Source organism: Paralichthys olivaceus, chromosome 10, assembly GCF_024713975.1.
Source record: "Paralichthys olivaceus isolate ysfri-2021 chromosome 10, ASM2471397v2, whole genome shotgun sequence".
In the NCBI taxonomy this organism is placed as follows: Eukaryota; Metazoa; Chordata; class Actinopteri; order Pleuronectiformes; family Paralichthyidae; genus Paralichthys; species Paralichthys olivaceus.
The window spans coordinates 14,954,364-14,974,010 of NC_091102.1; the positions used below are offsets into that span (position 1 = coordinate 14,954,364).

General features: G+C 41.1%; 1 protein-coding gene across 4 annotated transcripts in view; it reads left to right on the forward strand.

The window, feature by feature from the left end:
- The window catches only part of epha3 (eph receptor A3), a 96,551-nt gene that overhangs the window by 59,096 nt on the left and 17,808 nt on the right, over window positions 1-19,647 (forward strand). For 3 of the 4 annotated variants that reach the window (XM_069532931.1, XM_069532927.1, XM_069532930.1), the window contains exons 6-12: window positions 2,004-2,128; window positions 8,242-8,404; window positions 9,005-9,110; window positions 9,608-9,672; window positions 11,058-11,183; window positions 14,286-14,471; window positions 17,181-17,242. In XM_069532931.1, coding sequence (XP_069389032.1) covers window positions 2,004-2,128; window positions 8,242-8,404; window positions 9,005-9,110; window positions 9,608-9,672; window positions 11,058-11,183; window positions 14,286-14,471; window positions 17,181-17,242 — 833 coding nt within the window. The remainder of the gene's footprint in view (window positions 1-2,003; window positions 2,129-8,241; window positions 8,405-9,004; window positions 9,111-9,607; window positions 9,673-11,057; window positions 11,184-14,285; window positions 14,472-17,180; window positions 17,243-19,647) is intronic. The other variant, XM_069532928.1, reaches the window with a different exon arrangement.

Here is a 19,647-nt window from a genome sequence, read left to right on the forward strand (position 1 = left end):
GATTGAGTAGAAATTAGGTTTTGGCATGGTTTTGTCATTTTCCATCATACTGCAGTCACTTCAAATAGTCAACCAGTGTTGGAGAAATAGATGCGTGCCAACAGCTGTATCATGCCGCTCACGTCACAGGTGAATGACGCTGAAGGCCAGTTTTTAAGGGCATTATGGCTCTGGTGTACTGCATCAGTTTTATAGTGAAACTATGGACAGGGAGAGAGAGAGTGACAGCAAATGAAGTGCTCGCCCATAGACATGCACAGAGAGAGAGAGAGGGGGGAGGCAAGAAGAAGGAACGGGAGGAGGAGAGGAACTTGAAGCTGCCTCCGAGCAGCCCAGACACAGTAAATCATTACCACCATAAACCACAGAGCCAATAAAAAGCACAGCCTCACCCGGCTATCAGAACCAGAGGGAGAGGAGGAGAGGAGGAGAGGAGGAGCAGGGGGTATAGAAACAGATTCTCCCCATCTGGATTCATTACAGAAGAAAAAATAACTTCCCGCGGAAATACGCACACGGGTGTATGCACGAAAAGTCGCAAAAACACACACGCACATCCACAGACGCAGTATGCAGCCATATAATCACAATCAAGTAAGGCTCGAACATTTCAAAGACAAACATGTTTTTTCCTGTGGTCTAATAAAATTAAAAGTCGATGCCTCAGATGCCGGGTTGGCCCCGGAGCTGCCTGGCAATTAGAGAGCAGTAAAAAAGGGAAATGAGAAAGGGAGTGAAGAGCGAGAGACAGAACGGAGGGAGGGGTACCGGGCTTGATGGAGGGAGGGATGTGCTGTATTACTAGATTGGGACCATGTGAACTCCCCGAGGCTAAGCAACGCATGGATGAAGGATTGGCGAGGAAGATTGGCAAGGGAGAGCGCACCAAACCGAAAGGGATGGGAACCGGGGAGAGAGAGAGAGAGAGAGAGAGAGAAGGAAAGAGACGGCATGCAGGGTTTCAAATTGAAAAGAAAGCACTTTTTCAAAATGCAGTGGAACAATGGTCACTATACAGTAGCGGACAAACCACTGACCTCTGGTGAGAAATTGCTTCGTAAGGAATAAAATCGGGAACTAATGTGATGTTTTTTGTGAAACTGACTAAATCAATGAATGGGAGTTTCATATTCTCAACAGCTCTACAGAGAGTTAACGTGGTAACCAAGCACAACCTTGTTTTCTTTTATTTTGATGAAATTGGCCACTGCTTGCTGCCAGAGATTACCTCTCAAATTTGACCTGGCAGACTTTACTGTGACTGTTCAGCAGTGCTGTTTATTACTGCTTACTCTATTTACTCTCCTGTAGTCTGTGAAAAAAAGCTAAATTATCTTTCCTTCAGATAACTTGTCTCTCCAGAAACAAAGTTGCCCGGACTCGCAGGATAATAAAGTTTGAATTTACCGCATTCAAACCAGTGTCGAGTACTGCACCATGAATATGACAATGATATGAATGAAAGAAACCAATCAATATCAAGTTAAAGTAGACCCAGCCCATGTAGGCGATGACTACAGGACACGTGTATGTCACGCAGAGTCTGTAGTGTGCTCCTCAAATTGCAATGTGAAACAAAAACTAAAAGTAACAAAGATGAACATGATTTTAACATTCAGCTGTTAAAACTGGATTCACACATTTCTTTTCTTTTGATGAATTAAAGCTGAAGCCTCTGGCCTGAGCACTGTTCGCTGTGTTTTTCAAACAGTGGTGAAGTGCAGATATCTGTGACGCTGTGTGAGTATTGTATGTATTTTCAGCCTGTGTGAGTGGATGTAGACTCAAGCCAGTGTTTGCATTAGTGTACATTGTCTTGTCCCAAGCAGCAACCCAGGCCCACAGTCTTTAATGTGGCCCCACTGGGCTTCAGCTAAATAAATTAGGCTTACAGGAACCATAGACAATTGCCAGGATGCAACACCGGGGCCTGAACTTCCACTGAACCTCAGTATAAAGGAGCTCACACTCTTTCTCCCTCTCTTTCTCCCGCTCTCATCCAGCGCCATCTCCGGTAACAGTGATCAGAAAGGAAAAGACGTCTCGAAACAGTGTGTCTCTGTCCTGGCAGGAACCAGAAAGACCCAACGGCATCATCCTGGACTATGAGATCAAATACTATGAAAAGGTTGGTGCAGAATCTAATCAGTGATAAAATGCACATGCGCATTTGAGCAAGGCAGTGTCATAACCTGCACAAGTTTGATGAGAAGGCTGCACTATATATCTTGTATAAATAAGGCTACTGCCAGCATTTTTATCACATATAACATGTTAATTAGTGAGCTTTAGACTTGTTATCTTTGGACAGAGCAAGGCTAGCTGTTCTCACTCATGGATATCTAAGGAGAACCAGTTACTTTGTTCCAAAGATGGTGATGCATTTGTTCCTATGAAAAATGCTCAATGGGCGGAAAAAGTCTTGGCAGGCTTCCTCACGTTTTTGGTTCTTGACCCCATAGCAGGTGCTCGGTGGAGTCTGTCCCCAGCTGAGCCAGGTGACAATATACATGTCCAAAGTTTCCCTCTGGCCGATCATTCTGGCTTCCTGTCGCCTCCCAACACATGAATGTGATAAAGTAGTCAAAATCTTTTCATCAAATTCTTGCCAGACAAAAAAAGAGAATATGCTTTATTACTTTCAGATCAGAGTTTCCTTTTTGTTTTCCATGTGTTTTATGTTTGAAGCCAAAAGTCACACTGCAACGACATATGTTGATCCGCTGGATTAGGACATGTTAAAAACTCTGCTCCAGTCAGAGTGTAAAAAATTTTGGCTTTAGTTAAAAAGTATTTGGTTGGAAATTGGGTTTCTCACTTTGAGATGCCAGGACATAGTGGTCTGATGCCACTTTTATGTGTTCACTCTTAAAAAAGCCCACGTTACTTAGTTATTGGGGCTTGCTTTAGTATGGGTAGGTAGTATGACATTAATGTCAGTCTTCAAATGGAATTAAATTAAAACTGGTGCAATAGCCTCACATCATATTTTTATTCTTTCTTTTACACTTTCATTTTGTGTCCTTTTTTAAAATTTCCTTTCCTATTATCCTCCTCTCTCTCCTTGTTTCTTTACCGCCATCCTCTTCTTTTTTCCTCTTGTATATCTTCCATCCATTCCTCTGCTGCTGCCTCCCGTCCCTTATTTTTTTTTTTACCTCTCATCTCCCCTCTCCACCTCTCCCTCTATCTTTCATCCTGTCCTCCTCTCCCCTCTTCTCCTTAATGGAGACAAGTTTTATGGCAGACAGTAAATGCGTCTGTGGGGTCTCTCATTCCTCTGTGAGGGAAATTAGTGCAGAACGAATTACACTGGCTTTCAGCACTGACGCTGTGCTATGGCTGACATTTGATGGTGAAATTAGCCGTGGATGCAAGTTTAATCACTCTGGCAGATTCACTGTGTGTGTGTGTGTGTGTGTGTGTGTGTCCAGGATCACAGTTTGCTTGAATGCCAACAGTGGCCCCTAATCTCTTGATTAGTAGGCCGACAGAAGCGGTTTCCTCTCTAAACTCTGTTCCCTGCTCAGCCATCCTTACCTAAGATGTTAAAACAAGGCCGGAAAACAGCGACAGGAGAAGTGAATGGCTGATACCAGGTCAGAACTCACTGCAGGTCTCATTCTCAAGTGTGGTTTCCTGATCACACACACACGCTCACCCATCAGGATTGTGTGTTCATTCATAGAGTCTCTGTGACAAAACGATGGGCATTTGTACTGATCCCTGTTGATCACATCACATCTTTTAGGAATTACTGGAGACCTACACACACACACACACACACACACACACACACAAACCAGGTTCCCAGACGATTCTCCACAGCAGCCATACATACCCCGGGATTTCAAATCCCAGACAAAGGGCTCTTCCATGCAGAAGAATAAACTGGGACAACCAGGGGAGACCCCCATCCCAACCCAGGGCAGCGGCCTCTTCGTGTGGCAGGCAGAGGGACGCTGACGGCCTCTAGCATGCCAACGATCAAGGCCATAGGAGGACAAGAGTTTCAGACCACACCATTACTCACTTATGAGACAGAAAGAGGCTTACACATACACACAGGCAGAATTGCAAGCACACATGAGCAGGATGGTGAAACAGTGCACAGAAACAGACCGACCAAGATTAAAAGACAGAGCTTTTAGTAAGATGTTCAGATTTGCAGCATCAGCAGGGCTAAGCTTTTCTGTGTTTGTGGTTTTCTCCATCTGTATTTACACAAGTTCAACACAGACATACACAGTGTGTATTATCACGTAATCCAATCGCAATTTACCAATAACTCTGGCTCCTCTTAAAGTAGAGAAGTGAATATTTTGCCAACAACCACACAACATCGCTCAATTAAAAGTACTTTCATCTTAAATGGAAAACTCAGTGGACTAGATGCATCTCAGTATTGAGCAAAAAACAGGAGAAACTAAATATTTTGAGGGACATTTTAAAAGTTGAGAACAATAATATTATTTAATAATTTTTATGCAAATATTCCAGCAATGAAAGCCCAGAGGTCTGTGAACACAATGTACACTCACAGCCGAGCCCATAATATGTTGAGCTTTTGGAGGCCACGTGATGATTTTTAAGTTTTAAAAAGTTAGCATCATGAATAACATGTCATGGCAGCCATTGTTTGTAAGTTCTTTAAATACTGAAAAATGTTCAAAGTTTCCATTGAAAGCAGGAAGTTTGTTTATTATACCACAGAACTCTGAGTGAATGCACATGGAACTAGAATGGCACTCAGTAAAGTGCATACCTCCCCTTATGAAACCACATTTAAATTCACTCGATCCCTATTTCTATTTTGATCTGCTCCAAAGTGCACACACTCATAAATATCTGTCCATTAAACATGCCTTATTATTTTTCTTCAACAATGTCCATGAATAATTCTCTGAGAAATCAATAAAAATGTTTGGCAATGTTAAAGATATTAAAAAAAAACATGATCTGCACCAAAATTGGATGTAGTTCTTCCTTGCATAATGCCCCACCCCTCTCCTACTTTTCATGGAGATAGAGTAATTGTTTTAGTTATTCTGCTAGAATCTGGTCTTCTGGAATCATCACATTGCTGATGACAGATTTGTAGCACACTAAAAGGAAATGTGTTTGTAACCATATCATAAGTTCACTGTTGCAAAGTAAAACTAAGGTTAACTTGGATTAAGTCCACATAAATAAATACAGTGCTACTAACAGAAAAAAACAATAAGTTATAGTTAGAAACATTTTAAATAGTATAGTGACTTAAATAGAAGAATGTAAGGTATGTTACAATAATATCACTGCAGTTATTAAATACCCTCTAAACTGTTCTCTAAATAGATATGGTGCATGGATTCTGACATTTTTTAACACTTAAGTAATTCATAAAATCTTTTCCATTTACTATTGTTAGTAATGCATTTCAGCAGTATTCAACTCACAGGTATAATAGTATAACAATTTAACATTTAAGCTGGAGCTGTTAAGAAATACTGATTTCCCTTTTTTTTTCCCCAGTGGTTGATGGATGCATGTGTAGAGCTGAAATTTTGCAGATGTCTACTGAAGTTATGGTTCTGGTAACTATGAGGAGATTCATGGTATCAGTAGCTGGGATGAGACGTGCCAGGAAAACCCACTGCAGCTCTTTTTCTTTTCTAAATGAAACCCACCTAACCATGTGTTTTGGCTCCGACTTTGCCCACACAGCTCTTTTCCGCCAGCACATACCGCCATGCCACACGGTCATGAAACCAAAGGCCTGAGTGTCTAAACTGTTCGGGCTGTGCACTTCCTACGCGTCCTATATATGGGAATTCTTATAGGGAACGTTTGCTTATATTCCTGGGAATTCCAAACCAGAAAAGATTCTTAGAAGATGAAGAAGAAGAAGAGAAGTGTTTCATCTCTGAAAATCCCAGGCCAACTATATGATCTTCTCACCATTTTAATTGGCTAAAGGTTGCTGTGCAGTCGATAAGACATTTAAGAGCACTTTGTGGGAATACACTTCTAGATTGTTTTTGCATGTTTTATCACCTTAATCTAAAAAGCAGAGAGACAGAGAGAGAGAGAGCTTCAAATCCACTTTAATTTGGGCTGTTTATTTAGTCTTACATGGAAGGAATGCTTTGCTGAAACACTGTATTTACAAGACTTCTGCTGCACATCTCCTGTTTGTGGGTCCGTGTGCGTTTTCATCTGTGACTGTGTGTGAATGTGTCTGTAATACAAACTATAATTTTCTCCAGCCTTGTTTACATTATCAAAGCAGAACGCAGCACAGAGGCCATATTAAATTCTAGCCGTGTTCTGGTGAGACACACACACACACACACACAAGTGGATATTCCACAATCACACGGCTTGTCGGGCTGCAGCGTTCATAGAGGAGAGGTGTCTGACCTGTGTGTCGGTCTCCGTGTCTCTGTATCTCCCTCGCACACAAATGCTTGTGCCGTAACACCTGTGTGAGATCTTCAGGGGGCTCGCACACCGTCCTGTGCGCCGAACTGCAACAAGTCACAAGCAGATTTATAGTTGCGATGGAGAGTCGTCTCAGAGCAGGTCTGGTGTATCGGTTACCTCCTCACACACATACCAGTTTTAAAAAAGCTTTGTGCACCATAAAACTCTGATCCACTCCATTAGTGGGCGTGAAGTTTCTCTTGGACGCTGCCTGTGCATGTGTGCATGTCCGTGAGTGTTTATGCCGTAGCCTTTAACAATGAGCGCCTGTTAATAACCGGGGTCTATAAAATGAGGATTTCACTCTGCCCGGACATGGCAAACATCGGCCTTGAATGATTTTTATGAGCTTGGCTGTGTTGCAAAACATGTAGCTCATTTTTAGGATTGTTGGAGTCATCCCTAGTAGGTTGCCATTAAGATTTAAGATCAGCCTTGTCCTATTTTCTCTCTTGTCTGACAGTTGGTTTCATAGCACTGAGCGTAGCATTAATACGACTGCAGGCCTGCAGGGCACGGATGGGCACGGAAAATTTAGCTGTGGACAGTTCAAATGGGCTGTGAGGCTCAGACAGAGGAACGTGACATTTGTTGACATTTGTGTTCAAGCCATAAATTAGCCTCTAAATGGTGAGTTTTATTCCCCTGCAGATTTATCTTACACAGTTCAGCTGTAACACTGTCACATCTTTATTTTATTTTATTTTATTTCATTTTATTTTACGTGCAAGTGCCTCATTATGTTACCCAATCCACCGCAATGTGAATCTTCTTGACAGTGATGGGTTACCTTTATCTGTTTTAACTGTATTTTTACGATTAACATTTTTTTTGCACATGTCAAATCCATGTTGATTGAAATTGTTCTCTTACACGTATAGGAAAAGAAACAAAAAAGTAATGCATGCATAAATTAAATATAGCATAATATATGTATTTGTAGTATTATGTAAAGCAAAATATTTGTTGTGTGGATGAATGGTGGGTAATTCACCAACTAGTGTGTAATTTGCATAATTGTTGATATGCATGAGCAGATCCAGGGGTGGGGCTGGGGGGCACTGACCCCAGCTGAAATCTGATTGGCCCCTGAAGTGCCTTATAGTTTTTTTTTCATAAACTCAAATCACTTACTAACAATACATATTACAGTTTACACAATGTGCTTGAACAAGGAATGACTAAAATGTTACTGAATCAGGAATTTTGCTTTGTGGCCTTTATGGCCCCTGATTTTAAAAATCCAACATCTGCCACTGTTAATATGCAAATGTATTGACACTATTAGCGTCTCTGATTTAATTTCTTTTTATTCCATTAAATGTACTTCTCAAGCAGATGATACTGTACAATATATATTCAAAATTCCAACAACATGACCTGATTGCATCCTCCTATTTTTCTAACTAAAAACTTGTAGGGCTACTTTCTGTCTGCTCTCCTCTGCATCGACCTACTGCCCTCTCGTCTTTTCTTCACTGCTTTTTCTTCCTTCCACATCTGGAAGCAATGTGCCAAATGCAGACCTGGTGTGTAAATCCTGCAGTTGCTTTATCAGTGGAGATCAGTAGGAGAGAAGTCATAAAATATAAAGGGCATAACTCTTTAGATTGGGAGAGAGAGCTGCCAAACGGGCTGGTGTTGTTGGTGTGTGTGTGTGTGTGTGTGTGTTATATTCAATGATTGTTTCAACCTGGACAAAATTACAACACAGCTTTTTCACAAATATAATCCCTCTCTTTGTCCGTCTTCGTCTTTGTCCGTCTTGTCTTACAGGAGGAGCATGAGACCAGCTACACCATCCTCCGTGCACGTGGTTGTAATGTGAGTTTAAACGGGCTGAAGCCTAACACCGCCTACCTGCTGCAGATCAGAGCTCGCACCGCCGCAGGATACGGAGCCAGCAGCCCCAGCTTCCAGTTCGAGACCAGCCCTGACTGTAAGCTCAGAGCACATATGCTGCGGCAGTTGAAAATATGTTCGGTTTGCCGATTAGATATGAGGCCAATACTGTCCTTTCATATAAAATATCTAATAAAGAATGGTGAGATGCTGTTACCATTATGAAACCACGTGAAGTTTTGGCTCTGCAGAGTTTTAGGGAAGAGTCTCTGTGTCCGGTGGTCTAATAATTGTTTCAAAGTTTTTGTTCTCCGTACAGCAAAAACACCGGTGGGATCATTTTTCCATGAAACTGGCGCAAAACATCAGCCGTGGTGGCAACATAGTATAACTTCTACAGCAGTGCTGCATCCATAGTTTTTAAACTTCTAAGTTAAATAAACTTCTCATGTGTTCTTTATTGATTGAATACTGTTACAGGCATTTACAAAAACCTTCTCAGAGATTGTGTGTCTACTTAAGTATGTCCAGATCAACTTTAATGTGCTTTAATACTGAAATTAAAAATAGTGTTTCATTAAACGAATATTTGATGTTGATGTTTTACCACATATGGCGAAGGTAGATTGTAAAGTAGCTAATAATTGTAAGTTAATGGATTTATTTGCTTATGACGTTTTGCTCTCTGTCTTTCCAGCAGCCTTCTCTATCTCCAGTGAGAGCAGCCAGGTGGTTCTGATCGCCATTTCCTCAGCCGTGGCCATCATCCTGCTCACTGTGCTGCTCTACGTCCTCATCGGCAGGTCGGTCCACCTCTCACTTGACTCCAGTCTAAGTTTTAAATGACGTCTCTTCCAATCACAGCAATCGTTCTGCTCTCTGCCATATTTTGTTAAATTACAATGTACCTGTTAACATCACATAGAACTGAAGATGTGTCATTTAGCCAGTATGTGTTATGCAGTTGCTGTTAGACAAATTGTAAGCGATGTATTAAGGAGTGTGTTCAGATGATAAAACAAAGAAGTGTGTGTGTGTGTGTGTGTGTGTGTGTGTGTCTGTGTCTGTGCTTCTGCTTGCCGTTGTGTGTGGCTGAAGTTGGCATTCAGTACTGTTCAGAGAGAGTATAAATCCATGGCTCATTATAAGATTTACTGATCCTCTCTTGGCTTATATGAGCTGGGATTACACACACACACACACACACACACATACAGAGTCCTCGCTCGCCTCGAGGCAGGGCCACATCTTATTGGGATATATGGCACTATTACTGACCTTTCTCTGTTTGGATTGGCAGGTTTTGTTGCCACAGCAAATCCAAACATCCTGATGAGAAAAGACTTCACTTTGGCAACGGTCACTGTAAGTATTAGACTCTGCTCTCCCCAGGCCTGCTTCACCCTCTGCTTTCTATACTGTTCACTGAGTAAAAGAGTAGAGGTATAGCTTTTGAGTGACGTTCAGGGGAGATGTCGCTCTCAGAACATTTCTCACACCACTACACCAACGTTGGTTGTTTTAAAGCTGATCCTTCCACGCTTGAAGTGGTTTCCCCTTTACTTCGGCTGGTTTGGCCATATGAGAAGACTGCAATCGGACCGAGACCATATTGAGAAGGAGGTTTCTCGGTCCATTTGCAAAACAATCCAGGAGGCTTCATTCGGAAAGGCAACAAGTTCAGATGGTTTTTGTAGCCAGCTGCAGCCAGTGCTGAGATTTAAGGTTTACATGACCCCTAATTATGGGGTTTACCCCGGAGAAAAGTCAATTCAGCTGATGCATTTTTGACCAGTGATGAAAAAGCTTTACTCACGTGATAATGTCAAGTTAGTTTTCAGTGTGTGAAAGAGCCAAGGAAACAGCGTGATAGCCTGATATGGGCCAACACAGGCAAGCAACAGGTTTAAAAAATGTTCCTCACACTCTCTCTTTGTATCAGCATTACTCCTTTTTTTGCTTGTTCTGTTGTATTCATATATGAAGTTTTATTTATTAGGAATTCTTCCACCTTTAACCTTGACCTAGCCCAACAACTCCCCAGGCACCGCACAGCATCTGTCTACTCCTTCATGAATAGTTAGGATGGGTCAGAGGCAGAGCATAAAAAACCCCACGGGGGGATAATAAAGCACAACTTTATTACTTAAAGAATAGGTTCGCATTTTTCAAGTCTGTCTATAAACATTACTCACGTGGCCACATTTACTTTTTGGTCTGATTGTTCCAACTGTAAAGCGGCAAAAGCCATAGTCTTCTTTGTTAGTATCAATGAATAATAATAGACATGTCACATGGGTTGAGTATTTTGAGTACAAACATACTTATGTTTGTGTTCATCACAGATTGGCTGTGTATAAACGTGTGTGCATATACGTAACCTTGATTTTTAAAACTGAGATTTACTTAACAAAGTAAAAACTGTTCTACTCGGGCACAGGCCATATTGTTCCACTCACCAGCACCTGAGAGCTGCTGTGTATCTAACACGTGATTTACTGCGTCAGCTGCTTCCTGTTGAAAGCCCATCACGATCCATTCTACTCCAACACTCACTAATTCAGACTGAGGAGGAATTTTATGCAAGTGGACACTTGTTAGCAATATGTCATGACTCCTAATATTAATTGCAAAGGTGCCGAAGGTGATGTCCTTATAAAGTTTAAAGTCAATAATGGATGTACAGACATACGTGCACAGAGACAGAGAGTTTAAATGTTCATTAACCTTCAATTCTTCTGCTGCTGCAGTGCGTCTGCCGGGTATCAGGACCTACGTGGACCCCCACACATACGAGGACCCGAGCCAGGCCGTGCACGAGTTTGCCAAAGAGCTGGACGCTTCCTGTATCGCCATAGATAAAGTTGTGGGAGCAGGTGAGACCTTGCTTCATACTCATACCAAAATGCCAAGTAGAGATTGCATTTTCATGGCAGCAGGCTAGTTTAACTGTATGACATACACCGCACAGCTGGGAATGAGAAAGCATTTTAGGCCCCAGCTTGAGGTCTCTTCTTTCCAGTCCTGTACATTGGAGAGGGAGAGATCTTGATTTGTGAACCTCAATTTCCCCCCCTTCCTTCTTTCTTCCTTCATTTTCCTGCCTCTCTCTCATCTCTTTTTTGCCTGATGCTCTAATCTTAAACTAAATCTAATTATCAGAACAGTAAAGCAAACCTCTCCTCTGCGCTCCTCTCCTCTCCTCCCTGATAAGTTGAGTGGGAGTGCATGGTAATGCATTGTGATTCATGTCGAGCGCTGAGGCAGAATAGATGAGACCAAAGCACACAGCGCATAACAGCAGGCCAGTCTCCAGAGTCCCTGCAGCTCTCCACACTGTAAAGCTGTCAGGACGGCTGAGAGTCTAATACCTGAGTCCACACTGGACTCTGCTACACTCCACTATGCATATTTCATCATACACATCAGAGACCAGTCTATGCTTATCTCTATAGCGTTGGATTTACACATGGTTATTGGCTTTTTTTAATTAGAAGAATCAGATATGGAAATTTGACTTCTCATGTGAAATATTTGTGAATTGCTATAGATTCAATACCGCACCAGTTTTCTGTGGAAATGTTCTATAATTAACATGCATGTCAGGTTAGAAAAGTAGTATAGAATTTTGCTTTATGGAAAAGGTTTAAAGCTTTCAATAATTTCAAATTAATATGTAATGCAATTAAAATATAATTAGTGATCATTTTAAATTAGTTCAAAAGTATCTTTTCAATTATCCATTTCAAAAACAAATTAAGCCTGAGCCTTTGCGCACACACACGTCCATATTGAAGAACGTTACTATACAATTTCAATGCGCACACTGCAAAGCTTTCTTTGCAATTTCTCTAAAAACTTCACTGTAATATTGAAAAACTTTCTATCTCAAACTGTTAAAAAAAGTGAAAAAGAAGATCCTGGATCTGCCCCCTGATCCAGATCTGCACCAACATGTATTGGGTTGTTCCCTGACACATAAAACATCCTTCCAAGTTTGGAAGTAAGCTGTTCAGTAGTGTTTGTGTAATGCTGCCAACTAACAAGTGCAGGAGAAAACATAACCTCCGTGGTGGAAGTAATAAGTTTACTTTTGTCTGCTCTGTGATGTAACTGTGAAATCCAAGGAAGTACATATCACATATAAAGATGACAATTTGCCTTAACACAAACTCTGTGTGTGTGGTTAAAATACCAAAGTAATGAAATCTTACACACCAGCCGACATCGAGGAATCTTATCTTATCTATATGAACAGAAAACCCTGGGAACATTTTGATGTGTGTTGGAGCAATGATAAAATGAAAACAACAAGAAGAAGTTTTGGCAAGAAAATAATTTTTTAAGAAAAGAAAATTTCACTAGAGGTGGACATTAAAGCTAAAGCCATTATGAAAGGTTTGTCCATCATCTTCAATGCAAGTATGGGCAGTCTGTCTATATATGTGATTTTAACAAAGCTATACATGCACATGAACAATATACGACACACTTTTTTTTTTCTCCGTCCCTGCATCGGCCTCCATCTGTCTTCATTAAACCAGACTTTGATCTGCTTGCCAATCTGTGATTGTTTGTTAAAAGACAGAACACATGCGCAACGCTCTTACATGGGTCAGACTTTCAGATCAAAGTGGGATATCTACCTCTGTTCAGAAAAGGAAAGGAGAGAGTCTCCCTAATCAAGCCTCATTAGACCGAGATCTTCTTTCTTGGAGTCACCACGTATAGATATATATATATAAAAAGAGCATTGGTCTGGCCTCGTCCGTCTGTCCACCGCTGAGGGTCAGGAGAACGGGGCAGAGCAGGAGGGACAGACGTGCTTTTGGTGTTTGGACAGGCTGTAATTATTCTGGATAACTTCTTCCAGACGCCGTACCTTCAAGTCCAAGATTTGACCTGTGCTCTCTGATCCAGAGCTGCTATGGGAAATGATTGTATGGGACGGAGGGAGATCTGCACATGTCTCAGCGCTGACATCACCACGCATGAGCGCACTCAATATGCATTTACACTGTGGAGTAACACACACAAACACATACGCATTGATACATAAACACACTGCGCTCATCTTCTGCAGTCCGGCCAAATCCCTGTCACCAGCTGCAGCATGGCTGGCTGGCTTTGAAGTGGCTGGAGCCTGAGCTCACAGTGCACACACACAAGTAGGAGTTGAAATAAACACACACATCTTCACACACTGGTGACAAATCCAAATTGATCAGAGTGGATATCAAGTCGCACTGTTTTTTTTTATTTGACTAGTTGAAAGGTCACCGTGCCGTCAGATCACTTGGACTGTGGAATCGGGTGGAATTGATTCCAAATTTGATTAAACCGCCTAATGTTTAACTATAGTTAGTGTTCCTAACATTTGATTATATAATTATTTCTCTCCATTTAATACATTTCCTGATTAATTTGAGTTAAGTTATGACTTTAAGTCTTCTAAGCATTAGTTTTGTTCTTGTTCTTGTTCCCTGAACAATGGAGGCAACTAGTCTGTAGTGTGCTCAGTCAGAAAGGACTTAGTTATGAAAATAAGAGCTGGTTTAAAACATTTCCTTTTCTTCGAATTGAGTCACTTCCATGTCAAATAACTATTTAATCAAATTCAAAATCAAAAAAGGTCTATGGAGAATTAATAATTGAGTTTTCAATAATTGTATTCTCACAACAGAAATCTTTTTATATTCAACCAGTCCTTGCTGTTTGACTATCGTATCAAATCATTAACCCAAAATAGTTAATTCCACCCAAGACTCATTGCCAAACTCAGGTTCACTGTGTCACAGGCAGAGCTGTAGTTGATCATTTACGCCTTAATTTCTTCCCCTACAATTCTCTTTCCACCTACCCCCACCTACTTTCTGGTGTTATTTCACTCATGTGAAGCCTTTGTGACTTGTGCAGATATACCATCAGACTTGAGGCTCTTCATCTCTCCTGTTGCATCCTTTATGTTTTATCTTTAGGTGAGTTTGGCGAGGTGTGCAGTGGTCGCCTGAAGCTGCCCAGCAAGAAGGAGATCTGTGTGGCCATCAAGACTCTTAAAGGAGGATACACAGACAAGCAGAGACGGGACTTTCTTGCTGAGGCATCGATCATGGGACAGTTTGACCACCCCAACATCATCAGGCTGGAGGGGGTGGTGACGCGCAGTAAGTGCATGCACGACTCATGACACACGATGGCGAGGGGGGGTGTTACTTTGCAAAAAGTTATGTAAGTGGCTTACATTTTCAAAATACTTCAGATTAATTTGCCTCACAAGTTTAAACTCAAAAATAGGAATAGAATAGAGTAGAATAGAATAGAGATATGATTTGTATTCACATTCCATCACTGATCCAACATCTCCAGAGAGACTTTTGTACCGATTCCGGATTTACAATTGTCTTTGACAAATGGCTCTAAAGCGGCTGACACTTCTGTGAAAGAGCGGAGGAGTTTTATTGAGTTGCCATGGTGTAAATCTCCGCAGATCAATGTGCTTTGATCAAAGCCTGTGTCCAAAGCGGGCATAAATCCATAAATCCATATCTCCGACTGGCTCCCCTCTGGGCCTCTTTATAAGACTATCATTAGCACACAGAAGGCCTCTTTAAAAAGAACTGAGTGCAGAAAAAGGGAAATAATGAGTCTGAACTTTGTCGCTGAGGAACGGGCCTGGCCTCTATCTCTCCCTGCGGCACTGGGCTTGTTAAGTAGCTCTGCCATGTTTTTCTAAAGAGTAGAATAAAATACCTGGAGAACTTCCTCTCACTTCATTGTCCTTGATTTTTCCTCTTATTTTGTCTTTTTTCCTCTGTTTCTTTTTTCCCTCTTCTCATGTGTTTTCTCGGTACCTTAATTGCTTCCTGACTCTGAATTTTGCATTCAGTGACTTACTGCCATGACTTCTTTGAATCAAAAGCAGTATTACTAACATAGGATCTCAAAGTGTGCGGTGAAAATAGACACAGATGGATATTTCAACTAAATATAGTCCTTCTTTCTGTTTCACTTGCAAAAAGCTGAGTGTTTCACTGACAGAGCTGAAAGTTATTGCTTATTCTCAGGAGCAAAGTTAATCAACGAATTATGGAATTTTTTTTCTTGAAGGTATTAGATACTTTTTCTTAGCGAATCGTGAAATTGAATACAGTGAAAAAGGCAGCCAGTGGTCTTCTACTGAGTCTTCTTTAGGAGACATTTTGCATTAGAATATTCAAGTAAAAATATAACTGTAGTCTTTGTGAAGGACATTTAGACATATCGGTATTCTGTGTGTGTGTGTCTGTGTGTGTGTGTGTTTGTTTGTGTGTTTGTGTATATGTTACATCTAGAGGGATAACCTGAACACGTGCGTGAGTTTGATCAGTACGAGTGCAGGACAAAGTTTTAGGGGGACTATTGGATTTGCTGACACACACACACACACACACACACACACACACACACACACACATTGTGTTGGGGTGATTTATTAAGCTGCTCCAGTTAATTCTTAATAATCCTGAGACTTTCACACCCCATTTACCTAGCTGCTGCTTTTGGCTGATCCACTGGCTGCATATTTGTAGGCACACACACACACACACACACACACACACACACACACACACACACACACACTCTTTCTTTCACAGTCATACACACTCATGCATTTTTGCATTCACAGAACAAAGCGGCTTGGGGGTCTGTATCTTTTCTGCCAATGTTGGGAACAGAGAAGGGAAGAAAGGGAGGGCCGTGTGTGTGTTCCCGTCTACAACTATAAAAGCTGTCCCCTGGTAAACGGAGCAATCCATTGCAGCCAAACTGGATCTATTACTGTGGTAAAATACTGCAGTTCGGAGAGTGACATCTTTTTTACAGCAGTAATATATATACATAACATTTACTTTCAGCTATTTGCTGGCACAAAGAGGACTTTTTGTCAAACTCTGATTGACTCATAGGGACTTTTTCAACTCTATGTCTAGTAGGTCACTAGATCTGTATTGACTGCATTAAAGACAATGAGTCTAACTTCCATCATTGTTCATAGATTGTTTTTCCAGTGAGAATGATAGATTGGGTTCTCTTCACAATGGATTCCATCACACTTTCCACTCAGCCCATGTTACTCCTAAAAAAACAAAAAGTCTGTCTCACCAGATGTGTGAGTAAGGGAGAGATAGGGTGATGCGGAAAGCAAGGTAGGGTTGATAGAGAAAGGATAGGTTGAGAAGGAAAGAAGGGAGGAGGAGGGCACTTTAATCAGAATAAAATGGAGATGCAGCATATGGCTGGTGGTACAGTAACAGTGCAGCAGGGAGAACAAAGCCATCTGGGACAAAAACAAGTTCTGACACCGATGCTGCTCTTTTAACAATGGCTGATTTAAAGGTTTCTTAAAGAGAGGTTTTCTTTTTTTTTTCTCAGTAGTAAACCTTGAGTCTGCTGCAGTCTGATCAGGTACAGATGATAGCAGGCGGCGTGGATTTACAGCCAGGTCTTCCACAGAAATAAAGATGTCACACTTTGACAGCTGACCTGCCGAGGCCCTAAAACTATGACTAAGATCATTTCATTTTGCTGTGTGTGTGTGTGTGTGTGTGTGTGTGTGTGTGTGTGACAGACAGAAAAGAGAATAAGTTCAACCTGGCCCCTTCAGGGTCCGTGTACATGCACAGTACTGTATATCTGCTTTAAGTCAAGTTACAGCCCTCCCTAGTTACTCCCAGTTTCAGTGAATAAATCTCAGTGTAGTATGATATTTGAGCATGAGAGTCTTTGGTTTGGTCGTTAGTTCTGCAGTGAGTTAAACAGAAGTCGTTGCCCTTATTTTGTGAGAGATACCGCTGATATCATGTGACCATAAATGGAAATCTTCTCGGTTACAGGTAAACCTGTGATGATTGTCACAGAATACATGGAGAATGGATCCCTGGACAGCTTCTTGAGGGTAAGTAATGACAAACACTCAGGACTACACCCACACACACTCGAGGAAGAAGTGTATGTTCATGCATCATAGAGATATGCACCCAGAGGCAGCTGGATGGGAACACGTACTTGGCTGCTGGTTGAGGATTAAGTCCCTCACACCAGGGAACCACCTAAATGCAGAGTGAAAAAATGTCATGCACCTGTCCAACACACAATCTAAAGGCAGCGTCACACATACGCAAATGCAGAGGCGAATATCGCGGATCAAAGTTCACCAAAGTTGAACTCCACATGAAGCCACGCTGCGGATTTGCTTCGCCACAGGAAGCAAATACTTTATATGCCCCCCTACCTCGCACACAGATTGAAAGTGAAAGAGAGGCAAAGTTCTGCCACATGTCCCCTAATGTTGTGTTGAACGTCACCAGAGAGCAGCACAGTAAATCTTTGCTCCTTTGTTTTGAATGAAACCATGAAAATACAGTACTAAAAAAAACATTGTGTAAAAGTCTCACCAGGGTAAAAAAAATTAAATAGCTGTTTCTGAACATCATCAAATAAATCTTTCTGGGTTCTATTAACTAACAGATGTGCCCCGGTCAGTAAAATAAAAAAAATCATGTTGTCATCATTGTTGCATTTTACAGGGGCCATGCACAACACAACAGTTGAGCCAGAGTTAGATATAAAACTGCCCCGGTCGAGAAAGTTGTGTTTTTACCCCTGTTTGTTTGATTGTTTGTTAGCAAGAAGAATTACAGGACTTATTATCACGAAACGTGGTGGAAGGATGCAAACCCATTATATTTAGTTGGGCATCTGGGGGAAGATCATAAACATTTTTCCACTTTGGCATTTTTATACATTTTAAATAATTTCTCAAAGAATGATTCTTGGATCTCGATTTAAAAAAAATCAGGCATGTTTAGGAAACTGATAGTTATGATCCAAATATAAATGCAGATTTACTGAATTTAAATGTGGTTTCAGAAGGAGCCAGCTGTGCATTGGCAGAGGTATAGTTTGCATCTGCAGCAGGATAATAAAAAGCCAAAACAGTAAAATACAACATTTAACAGCGAACAACTGACCAAAGACAACCCATGTATAATGTAATATGACATGTTAGAAAATCCATATGACATGACTGATTTGTCTTGAACCATGTGTTAAGTGTGGTTGTTAAATACTGAAGCTTGTGCATTCTCTGATGTAGATGCTGCTCTGACACAGAATGCTGATTGTCCAAAAGCAGTTCTCATGACCCGAAACCCCCGAATCTTTCACACAGCTTAAACATTCTCCTAAAATATTATACTTCCTGTCAGTAAATTAAGTTCCAGAGATTGGCAGATTTTGACTCATTTAGCATTTAGCTGTACTCTCCATTCAGGGCTTATCATTTGATCAAGGACTTATGTTCTGCCATGAGTGAATTTGATTCTTGCCACGCCAATTGACCTGGTTCATTGAAATTACCCAAAAAGACAACAGCCAAGTCACAACACCAGAATGAAAGCACGTGTACCGAGGCCTGTTTTTGCCCTTTTATTCCATATGTGCATTCCCAGCATCCACACACATCCAGGAGGAGTAGCTGTTGATTCTTGACATGCTCTCAGAGGCCTGCACTTTATCACTGAAAATGTGTGCAAACACACTCACGCAAATTCATAGCATATGCACCGCGCCTTATGTCCATGTTCTGAATCTGCAGAGCTTTGTAGTGACTAAGCCAGGTGGTCTGGCCACTAATTGCTCTGGACGGAATGGGATGTGAGGTGGACCCGGCTGGTTTTCAAAGGAAAACACACTCAGCTCACGCTCATCTCACAAATGACGTGGCACATGGACAAAGGCAAATAGCCTTCCAGATGAAACACTGATCCACATGCTTTCTGTCTGGTGTGAAGCTGGAGCGGAAACTACCAGAGACATCCAGACATCAGCATCATAGACGGCTTCCTCGTAAACACTTACTATTATAATCCAGTGTAAACACTCCAGCTCGCCACTGAACACAGTAGAAAAAGTGTTTAGGTTTATATCTTGTCCAATTTTGTTAATGAATGTTGAATCTTACCACTTTGAACTATTTAAAAACGGATTTCTCACTAATTTGATTTAGTGTTGTATGGAAAGATGACACATCAATTATGGTTTGCAATGCAAGGTTATTAACAACCACCTGCTTTTATATACCACTGTGACCGTCTTTTATACCTTTTAAATGTAACTGTTTGTAGTCGTGAAAAACTATATTTATACTCTAAGACTCTTAATCCTAATATTATAGAGATAAGGGATACTTTTGATTAATTCAACGAAATCGTTATATAAATATAGTGGGTTATCCAAAAATAGAAAAATTGGTGCCTTTGTTAGACTGGGCAATAAAACAATATCTCTAATTATCACAAT